Source organism: Camelina sativa, chromosome 20 (genome assembly GCF_030686135.1).
Source record: "Camelina sativa cultivar CO46 ecotype springtype chromosome 20, ASM3068613v1".
NCBI lineage: Eukaryota > Viridiplantae > Streptophyta > Magnoliopsida > Brassicales > Brassicaceae > Camelina > Camelina sativa.
The window spans coordinates 11,763,621-11,775,858 of NC_141899.1; the positions used below are offsets into that span (position 1 = coordinate 11,763,621).

General features: G+C 33.3%; 1 protein-coding gene across 1 annotated transcript; it reads right to left on the reverse strand.

Moving 5' to 3' along the window:
* Positions 1-7,542: 7,542 nt before the first annotated feature.
* LOC104770600 (putative WRKY transcription factor 38) lies at positions 7,543-9,233 on the reverse strand. The gene is made up of 3 exons (XM_010495049.2): positions 8,622-9,233; positions 8,286-8,408; positions 7,543-8,201 (listed from the first exon to the last, which is right to left on the reverse strand). Exons 1-3 carry the CDS (start codon positions 8,891-8,893, stop codon positions 7,718-7,720), a joined length of 879 nt encoding a protein of 292 aa, XP_010493351.1. The 5' UTR covers positions 8,894-9,233; the 3' UTR covers positions 7,543-7,717.
* Between the last annotated feature and the right edge of the window lie 3,005 nt (positions 9,234-12,238).

Here is a 12,238-nt window from a genome sequence, read left to right on the forward strand (position 1 = left end):
AGGAAAGTGGAAGAAGCTTGGAGATAAATGCAGTGTGGAGAAGCCGACTTTGGAGGCTTTCCGGCATATCCGACATTGTTCCGGTAAGATGATGATACTGAGGTAATATCCATCAAGCCAAGATTCCAAATAAGAAGAGACAACTTCATTTGGAGTTAACCACGAAGAGTTTGCGTTGCTTCCTGGCCAAGTAATTGCTGGAAACTGTGAAATCTGGGATAAGTATAAACCCTAGAAACTATTCCGAGATGGTTCTTTCTAGGCGACGTTTGGAGGTCAAAAACTAGCCTGATCAGGACGAAATTTTGGTGGAGAAACTCTTGATAGTATTGGCTCCATATCCAACGGTAGAACTGCGAATTGAACGATTAGGATTAGTTTTTGTTTTATTCGAACGATAAAATGAAGGTTTTGTATAGTTTATACTGTTGTAAATTGTATTGTCGAGTGAGCCAACAAGCTCGGTACGAGCTGGAACCTTGCAGGAGCTTTTATGGCTTATGGTATTAGGTCATGGTGGTTGGAGAACCAAGTTATACCTCAGCAGTGCGGGGTTCAAGCTAAGATGGTAAATCGAAGGGTTCATCGGAAAAGTATTTCCGTGGCTGGACAGAATAAAGTATTCTAGTCCACCTCTCTTGTTACTCGGTCGCTAGGGGTGGTTGGTTGTGCGACTCAGATGAGGTGGTGTTTGGGATACATGTTGAAGTGGCTTGTTCAAGTGGTTCACAAAGTGGTCAGTTGGAGGAGGAATCAAAGTCTACGAATGTAAGATGCTTGTGGAGCTCAAGTACATTGTATGATTGCTGTTCATAGTTGCAGAATAAGAGTTAGTTGGATCTAGTTAGTATTTGTAGAAGTTTTTGTAAGGAGCGGTTGACACCGGTTTTCTTGCCGGAATTATGGGGTTCCGGTGAGATTGTTCCCGTGTGTTTCGTGTGAGGATAGGGAATCTAGGTGCGGTCGTTTCATTATATATGAGGTTTTGATATGAGGATTTGGGTTTTTAATGGGTTATAGATGTATTATCTTTGGTAGGGTTTTTCTAACATTAGTCGGGTACTCGGGTTTTAATTTTGGTTTCGCATTTGATATGATTGGTTTTATATCGGGTTTACTCTATAAATTGATAAGATCTAAATATATAGGGGAAATAGATGAAAACTATAATTTTGGGATATATAGGTTAGGAAGCATTTATAGAAAGATATCTAGGAGGAAAGTAGAATTTGGGCTATATCCGATACGATGTCATAGTTTTCATGAGGATTTAGGACATTTTTTTCTCTCTTTTTTGTGAAACTCATGCAAGCCATGTTAAAAATATAGGGCCAGGAAGGTATTACCAAAATTAGTAAATTTGGGAAAACTGGATCCACTTGGTACGGTTGGTTATGGAACTTGTGAGATATTTATTAGTGGACTGTGGACACTTCGCAAAGGAAAAGGGTATATTTCAACCCCAACAATTTAGAAGGTATATTTTTTCTACCTATACAATAAGACAGTGTATTTTTTTAACGTGAATCATTAATAAAGTTCAAATAAACTACATAAACTCTTATTAGTAGTGTCAAAATCCGTATTGACTAATTTAAACATTAGTCAACTGTAAAAATGCTAATGTGGCACAATGTGGACGCTCACGATGCATGACTTGACGCTGTCGAGGCACTACGTAAATATTATAATTACAAAAAATACTCTTAACAAAATTAATATTTTTAAACTAAATAATGTTATTTGCGTAAAAATTTCACAAAATATTTTAAAAAAAAATTAATCGATGATTTTTTAACATATTGCATTTAATTTAAAAAAAAAATGTTTTAATTACGACTTTTATTATTTATTACATCAATGATTTTTTGAAGAAAAATCAAAAGAATATTTCTTAATTAGTTTATAAATGGTATCAAACTTATCAGAAATTATTAACAAAAGCAGTATGTAAACAATGTTCCTTCACATTGGCTTATTTAAGCTTACCGATAAAGTTGTTGACAAAAAAAAAACCATTGACTATGTGTTTTGATTAAGAAATGTTTTTAAAATTAACTATGCAATAGGTTGATAAATCATTGATTTTGTGTGTTAAGAAAAGCTTTTTTTGTAATTTTTTTATCCAAATAATGTTATTTTGTTTAAAAATCAATGATGTAATAATTTATAAGAGCTGTAAATTATAAATATTCATTGAACTTTGTAATAGATTTATAAAATTATTTATTTCATGATTTAAAAGATATTTAAAATTTTCTTTTACCCAAATAATAGTATTTGGTTAAAAAGATAATATTAATTTTGTCAAAGATAATTTCCATAATTATACCATGCCTTGTCAGCGTTCTAATTATGCACCGTCAGCGTCTACGTCATTATTTTTGACAGTTGACTAATGGTTAAATGAGAAAACAAATATGAAATATGAATACATTACCATCAGGAGAAATTATTACAAGCTTCATGTTTGAAGCTATGTAACAATCATTGAATAGCTTCTCCAAACTAGATCGAAGGTCACCTCCAGAACGGGTAAGGGAATCCTCATTCCCTTAGGTAAATCTATGAAAAGGGTGGACTTCTGAAGTTGTATAGCAAAAAAGTTGATCATAGCGACCCAAATCTTTGTACTTGTGTAATTCAGATTCTGAAAATAAATGATATAAATATTATAACAAATTAAAAATGTCAAAAAAATGAATTTATTGGACGAGTTAAAATACATGAATTGATAGTTATTAGCTCCTTTTCAATCACTTTCAAGTTAAAGACAAGATTATGGACATATCAGCAAACATCTTGAAAGCAAGATCAAAGTGTTCATGATCAACTCGCATTGAAAAGAATGAATGGTCCAATTCAGTTTCTGCATACACCTCACCATTGAACTAAATAATGTAATTAAACTAAATAATCATAGAACTAAATAATGTAATTGAACTAAATAGTTCTATGGACATAATCATTGAACTAAATAAGAAAATTAAAAATCCACCAATGTAATTGCGAGTTACAGTTCTTTGTAATGACATAAATTTATTTTAAAATAGTGTACCAACCTCATATTTAATTTTTTTACCCAAATAATATTATTTGGTTAAGAAGGTAATATTAATTTTGTCAAGGGTAATTTCCATAATTATAATATGCCTTGTCAGCGTTCTAAACATACACCGTCAGCGTCTATGTCATTATTTTTAATAGTTGATTAATGGTTAAATTAGTCAATGCTGATTTTGACACCATTAATAAAAGTTCAGGTAGTTTTTTTGAATTTTGTTAATGGTTCAAGTTGAAAAATACATTGTCTTGTTGTTTAGGTATGAAAATACACTTTAGAAATTGTTCGGGTTGAAATTACTTTTTTCCCCCCACTTTGCAAAGTGCAAGAACTTTTTTTTTTTTGTTAAAAGGCTTGCAATGCTAGAAAATTTATTCAACTAACAATGGTTTACTGTTTCGTTTTCTTCATTTTTTATGTTCTAGTTTTTATTAATTATTCTCTACTAAAATTTTAATATGCGTTTGATACTAAACAAATTATATAATGAACAGATTATTTTAAGGTCAATTTCAATAAATACCACCAAAATGAATTTTTTTCTCTAGAAATATTACAAAATTGAACTAAATTTTTATATCAAAAACTAACCCCTAAATCATAAACACTAAATCATACTCTTAAAAACTATACCGTAAATTTAATTTTTTAAACCCAAACCCAAAAAAACATACACAATAAAAAATCAATATTTTTGGTTGTGGTATTTTTGAAAAATAAAAATTTGTGGTATATTTGAAAAAAAAAAACTTAAGTATGGTATTTTTGGAAAAAACCTTAAATTGTGGTATTTTGAGAAATTCCTCTTATTTAAATTTTGATTTTATAATAATAGAAAAGTAATTACATTATCTTAAACAAAATGTGTGTGATTGAAAACCATTTTTAATTTTTTTAATTATTTTATAACAAGTGTGCCAATTATCAATTATCTACATATTCATATCAATTATATTAAGAGAATTTGTTAAAAATGCCCCTTTTGATATACCCCTTTTCAAAAATACCCTCTTTTCTGGCCATTATTATTTATGCCCTCTTTTAATTTTTAATGACCATTTTACCCTTAGATGAAAATTATTTTATTCAATAAAAAGAAAAACAAAATTTTCCCGCCAAAAAATTCTTGACATATTTTCCCGCCAAAAAATTTTCAAAAAAATTTTCCCGCCAAAAATTTTTTTGTCAAAAAACTTTTGATAAAAAATTTCGAAAAAAAAAATTTTCCCGCCAAAATTTTTCCCGCCAAAAAAAATTTTCAAGGTTTTTAAAAGGTTTTATAAGGTTTCTACCTTATAAAAGCCTTATAAACACCTTGTAAAGGCTTTTACAATATTTTTTAAAGAGTTTTAAAAGGTTTTTTAAACAACTTGTAAACGCTTTTACAAGATTTTTAAAAGGTTTTTAAAAGGTTTTTAAAAGGTTTTCAAATGGTTTTTAAAAGGATTTTTAAAAGGTTTTTAAACACCTTCTAAACCCTTTTACAATGTTTTTAAAAACCTTGTAAAAGTTTTTATAAAATTTTTAAAAGGTTTTTAAACACATTTTAAATGCTTTTAAAAAGTTTTTAAAAGCGTTTACAAGGTGTTTAAAAACCTTTTCAAGCATTTACAAGCTTTTTAAAAGCATTTACAAGGTTTTTAAAAGCGTTTACAATGTGTTTAAAAACCTTTTAAAAACCTTGTAAACGCTTTTAAAAGTTTTTTAAAAGCATTTACAAGGTTTTTAAAAGGTATAAATTTCAATATTTTTGGCGGGAAAAGTTTTCGATTTTGGCGGGAAAATTTTTTTTTGGCGGGAAAATATTTTCGATTTTGATGACTGTACATTCTTGCTGTCACTCAAAAAGGGTAATTTGGTCATTTTGTATATAAAGAGGGGTAGTTTTAAAAATGGTCAACATGAAGGGGTATTTTTAAAAAGAGATATGGAAAAAGGGGTATTTTTGAGAATGCCTCTTATATTAAACATTCCTTATGTTTATTACCGGGATGAACCCACATAGGTTGGAGGGGGTGCAACTGCACCAGATGAAATATAAAAGTTGTTTGATTTAGTATAAATATTGTTGGTATAAGTGGTGCAGTGGTAATGAATGCACCACATAATTAATGAGGTGAGGTGTTCAAACCCCCTCTAAAACTAATTAATTTTTGCACCTTTTGCACCTGATCTAAACTTTGGCTAGATCCGCCACTGTTTATTACATAAGCATAATAAAATAATGGTTTATGATAAGGATTAAGAATCCGACAAACAAAAATAAACATGTGCTCCATCTCACTAATCAAAAATTAGATAGAAAGGATAGACAGTAGTTGACTTTTACTTTTCATCTGGCATTATTTATATATATAGGAAACGATTTGTATTAATATACTTTCAAGTTTCAACTTGATCTAGTAGTTCGTCCAGATCGACCAGTACTATTACTTCGGAAACAATATGTCAATTTTGCTTTTCTTATAATAAGATGCGAAAGACAACTGGTAGTATAATTTATATTTAGCAAATAATAATGTAACCAAAAAGGATAAGGGCATGGAACCTGCGTTAGGTTACGTAGAATATCGACGTCATCAATAGGTGTGGCATCATGCACATCATAATAGTTCATCATTTCAGAACCACGTGAGTATAGAGGTGTATATGACAGTATGATTTCCTTGGCTAAGGGAACAAACAAATATTGTAGCATTCAGGTCCATGTGCAGTCAGACGTGACTCGTAGAGAATAATTCAAATAAACTAGTATACATCTGATCTAACCAAGAAGCGACATACGACTGTCGACAGTTTCAAGTTTCAACAGTAACACTTCAGAGTTTGCACTTGGCCTTTCATGAATGTTTAATCACTAGAATTTATAGTGATTTTATACACGTTCAATGCATTATATGCATATCTGAATATAATTAATTAAAACAGACTTGCACAAATATTTCCAATCAACAAAATTAAATTTTAATAGTATATGGTATTTGTGCAATAGTAAGATTATTCATAATTAGTAACTACTGTATACTGTACGTATGATGTTTTTTATTTAGCTAGGGTCTGAAATGATACCAAATAATCTTGGGTAGAAAACTTGTCAGATATATGAGGATCCTGCAGGGCCCCCAAAGGATATAGTTGGGGCCTGTAATTAAATACATCTGAAGATTGAAGAGAGATCAAGTAATTCGTGAGATAACACACCTGGCTTTCTTGTTCTGCTAGAAAGGAAGCTTTCAACCTTAGGGATTGCAAGCTTCAGCTATTACATTTTACCTTCTCAGAGGAAATTTGGCACATAGCATGATTATGCTTTGGTTTGGTCAGTCTCCTTGCATGTTTGCAGATTGGTCAACACTCAGCACATGGTTATTGTCAAAAACTCCAAGAGTTTCCACAAAATTTGAAACATCGTACATTCGTACTATGCTAACTACGATTTTCTTCTTATGAAAAGAAAGGAGTGAGTCATCACATGGTTATGTCTTTATTCCATCAGATTTATAGAAGCATCCGCAATATCCTTCTAGCCTACAGATCGATACCTACCACAAAGGCCGTGGAAGACTACTTCACAATGGTTCACCTACTCTTAAAGTTGCATAATCTAGTTCCTTTAGCCTTTTTTTTTTTTTTTGCCACAAGTACAAAAAAAAAGAAATAAAATTTAGATTAAAAAATAATACACGAGAAAGGTGGAGAGTTGCATTTGTAAAGAGAAAATCTCTCAATTGAGATTTTTTTTCTTTCTCTTTTTCTTATTCATAAGACTTTCTAATAATGGAGTGAAGAGTGCACACACAACTCCATTCCTTTTTTAGCATAAATCCTCTTTGTGTTATATATTTAAAATTTCAAAGTAGATTATATGGGCATATATATGCTACTTCTTGATGAAATCTTAATACACCATAATACAAAATACAGTATTTAATATTTTATCTTAAAATTAACAAACAAAGGAAAATATTATCATCATTGACATTTGTAACGTTTTAAATACCTTAATATTAATGATTCCAATAGTCACAGTTTTTATTAATTTATTTTCTAGTATATTTCTAATCTCTGTCAAAAGAACTTAGTTGTAATGTTACATCATATCATCGAAATCTTGGAAAAGGAAGATGGTAGAACTCTTCAGAATAATAATACCAATGCGTATAAAATAAATCAAACATACAAGATTACTTCTACCGTTTTACGCCGAGAAGTGTTCAAATAAGGAGATAAATCACAAAGGGCATATGGTGTCGGTAGGTCAATAGAGGAATCACTTGACCATCAACGAGAAAATGATCAATCTAACTTGTTGGCCTAGGTCCGATATTTTGTTATTAACTTAAATCAGTGAAATTAATCATTAGAAAACATTTACAAAAAAAAAAAAATACATAAAAAGGTTAAACAAAATATTTTGATCGAAATGTTCCATAGTACGTATTTTGTTTCTAATTTGATGCCAAATAAAATACTGTTCGTTTGTACATAATATTAAAACTTGGTAGACAATTAATCTGACAAAATCCGATTTTACATAATCTACCTCTGCTCAACAGAACTATTCAATAACATAAATAGCCACAACTCTCAAATACAGATTCTCATTATAAAAAAACATTTCTAAAAATAGTTAGCTGAAAAATCTAAGCACAATCAAAAGTTAAACTGATCATAAAGATCCCACAAGTCTTGGTTGTCAAATAACAAATCTGAGTCAAACTCAGCACTTTCACTGCCAGATGACGATGGAGGAGGATAAGAACCTGATGGTGACGATAGATCTTCTTTAATCACATGTTGACAATCTTGGTTATTACTGGCCATCTCATGGTACTGATCCATGGTTTGCTCTCTGATGCTCTCTTCGTCTTCATGTTTAACTGACAAGGAGAAACCATTTGAGTGGTGTTCCTTCTCCTGATCGATATCTTTTCCGAACCTGATCATTTGGGCACTTTTCAAATCATCTACGGGTTCTTGAACGGCAGTAAAAATAGCATCCAGATTATGATTGGTCTTGCAAGTGTGTTGGCCAAAGTAAGTGGTTCGGTAAACGGGAGGATTGTCTTTGATCTTTTGTTCATGCTTTCTTGCTCCACAGTTATGATCTATGTTGTAAGAACATCTATAGTAGCTCCTGTAACATCAAACACCAAATTAGAATTGTATTGGTGATCGGACAAGAACAAAAATATAGCTAGAGTACTATATCTATTATTACCTTTGGTGAGCAGATTTTTTAATACACTTTTGGCCATATTTCCTCCAAAGATACCCATCATAGTAAATCGGATCCGGTGAATCGTCCCTCCAATTTGCACTTGAATTTGTACTTTCGATCTTCCTGTAAGCATGAGTATTATGAAAATATCAGCATAAAATCAACATATAATGTTGTAATTTCAGTTATAATTAACAAAAATATATATATTCTTAACATCTAACAAATATATATATATATATATTAAATATTCATTGAAAATATAAATCATGTTGAATCTTTTGGAGAAAAAAACAAAAGAAAGCACTAAAAACAAACTTAAAAAAGAAATCATACCTTTTCTTGGAGGGGCTCCCCTGTGGTGGTGGAGGAGAAGAATCCCTTGAAGATAAATCAGAAAACTGTTCATCTTCGGATTTTGGTTTAACAGATAAGATTGAAATGGCATTGGAAAAGCAATCGACGATCGATTTAGCAAGATCATAACTTGAAACCGGTCCGCTCTCAGCCATTTTTGAATGGTCGAGTCGCATCTTCAACCGCATGGCGCAGCTATGTCCATAAAGGATAGCTTGCACCGCCTTATCGTGTGGGGAGTTCATTTCCATTGAGTAGAGTGAACTTGTGTGTGTGTGTCTGTGTCTTTCTTCTCTCGTTTCTCTTCTTTTTTTTCTTCTTCTTCTCAAGTCTCTTCTCTCTGCTATTAATTTTGAACGGATAGGGAGATCAGAATTTATAGGAACAAGTTGTACATACACGTTATCAAATGACTTCACCACTTTTGAGTTTATCAAATATATTTATACATACACTAGGGTATATATTAACAAGAAAATGAAAAACTATAATTTCGATTTAGGACATGTGCGCTCGGCTTCACCTATGGGTGTATCTAAGAAAAAGAGATATAGGAAAGATAGATTAGGTGTTGACCTTAGCATATGATCTGTCATGTATAGAAATAATTCATTTTATATACCTTTTCCCGCGGCTGGCTTAATTATATAGTAACTATTTTTAATTATTGCAGAAATTATCTGTTTTCTATTACACTAATCAATCTACGCGGTTGGCTTAATTATCACATAATTTTTCTTTTTAACTAAGTCTATTGGAATACTTAACAATTTTCCTTGTGCATATAAGACAGGAGAGGAGGAATCTAACAGAAAAATATGTTCCTACAAAAAGTCAGATAGATTAGAGAGACTTCTGAGCTAAACCCCAAAATGAATGCTCTTAAATTCATAAAGATAAATCGTACAAAGTAGTTGTAGTTTAATTTGTATTGCTTAATGTAACAAGTTTCACAACTTAAATATGATCATTTTCATTGTTTTGTAGTGAAAACACTCCACTAAAATGTTGATCGTTCGTGGATGTGATGTCTTTAATGGTAAAATGTAAAGTTTGTAGTGAGTTTTGGTTCAAATTATAAATAGATTTTTATGTTTAGACCAGACAAAAGCAAAGTTATTAGGTACTAGATTCATATTGGAAAAGTAAGATCTGAAGAATTTTTCAACGTTTAAAGATGGAAATAATTGAGATGTAGCTGGCGAATGGCGACTAAATGCACCAATGGAAACGGCATTAGTTTCGTCGGATACATCGACGTCATCCACATGACGTAGTTTTATTGAAGGAGATGATTTCAGCAGACTGACGTGAGAACAAACACCAATGCTTATGTATATTTATATACTAACAGCAACTAGTCAACTATGCTATGAGGTTAATTTGTTTGGCTACTCGGTCCAAATGTTATTTAATAATTGAGATATAGTAAAACTTGAATCTTATACAAAATGTCCTGATCAGACTGCTGTATCAACTACTCATCCATGGTAAAACTTACCGTATCTCAATGAAACTGTACGTTAAAAAAATCACGAAGTTTTAGAATGGTAAGTTCTTTTGCCCATCAGTTACAACCCTATCTTCTTCTCCGGGTGAATATGTCAACTGATATATATCCATGAAAGAATTATCTAGTATTTATTAACTTTGGCATGTGACTTTGATCTGATCTGTGAAACTCGTTGCCCACATGTATTTTGTTCTTGTTATTAGCAATTTGTTTTTGTTGGAAATTGTTTAGGTATACTATATTGAGAAAGGGGTCACATATGTATAAGTCAAGCTAAGCTATGGGTCAAGTCATATTATTTTATGTATTGAGTAAATGTGAATGTGAACATGACTTCCATGACAATAATGGAGAGAACATTTTGTATAGTTATATTTATTAGCTAATTAAATGAACAAGTAGTTGGAACGTAGCTTCCATGTCTTCTTTATTCTCACGACGACTTCAACCAAATGTACCCATTTTGAATAACCCAACAGAACTTATCCTTATATTAACTTCTTATGGACTTTTAAATTCAAGATATTTATCTTTGATATTTATCTTTGGATTCTTCTTGGGCTGCGCCCAATATGCCATTCGGCCCAACAAGACTCATTAATTATGATTTTGGCCCAACAAAATTTAGAGCAGGTCATTAACATTCCGCAAAGGACAATCTCGGCATTTCGCGTTGGGAACCCTAGTTCTACACTCACCTATAAATAACATCATACATTTATTGAGATGAGGATCCTGACCCTCGGACAAGACACATAGAGCAATACTTTGCGTTTAAAACCATTATTGTTTTCTGTATAATTCCTTTTAGCTTCCGAGCTCGTCATTATTAGCTTGTTAGTTCTCCTGTGAACTGACGAGCTCAATCTTGACTCGTTTTAATGACGACCTCACGTTTTTATCGTCAATAAAAGAACCAACTTCACTCTTCCCCCAAAAATCTTTATTTACTTAGTGTTGTGCAATCCCCAATACAAACAATTGGCGCCCACCGTGGGGCAAGAGTAGAGCGCTTCTTTTTGACGAATCAAGACCGATGGTCCGCATTTCCACAAAGATTCAAGACTCATGACGAACTCTAGTGAAGATCTCAACACCACTGCCGAGCTTATCATTGCCAAGCTCATTACCACTACTCACAATGTCGATCTCTTCTTGCCGAACTGCCATACCGGTCGTAAGACCCATCTCAAATTCACTCGCAGGCACGCTGGACCAATTAAGATTGGCGCCATCATCGACAAGATCGTGCCACCCTCGGAGATCGATCTCACCAGACCTACGCGCTCCCATCAGAGAATCGCCGAACTCGACTAGGGACTTGCCACCCATACATGTGGCGACCTCGACCCGACGTTCGGCAAAATCATCCCCAACAATTGTGCCGCCTTCATGAAGATCCACATCCGCGAAATCATTCTCCTTTTGCTGATCTCTCCTCTCAGTCACAATTCCAATCTCGGTCTCGTCACTAATCACGCCAAAAGTTCCTCTCGACGGGATAACCTCATCAGATCGGCGCCGACCTTCAATTTCACTCGGTAACCCACTCTTGAATCCATATCCGACAACTCTCGCTGAAGTGTCGATCCCAGAATTAGAACACATCCCACCAAAACCTGATAAACCGCCGACCATGGAGGAAGTGCCGACCATGGAGGAAATGCCGACCATGGAGGAAATGTCGACCTCTGAAATCTCTCAATACAACGAAAACTACCAGATTTGCCAAATAAATCCAGATCGCTCCCTCGATCCATATCGCAGCGACCTACCATCTCCAATCCCAAATTGCCGACCACGCGACTGGCAGAACCAGAGAACATCACCGACTTCCGTTCAACAAAACTCTCAAGATCACGCCGCCCACAGGTCCGAAGAGAGCCGACCTGGAGCTCGTTTCCTAGTCCGCTCCTCTTGAGATCGCCAGGGCAAACATCGGAACCGGTAACCATAGGCCTCACAGATCTCGTTCACCAACCGCCGACCACATCACCGCCGAGCTTGTCATCGACCACATCACCGCCGAGCTCGTCACCACCAAACTCAAATACGAGAAATCGTCGCTTTATTGTCGACCTCC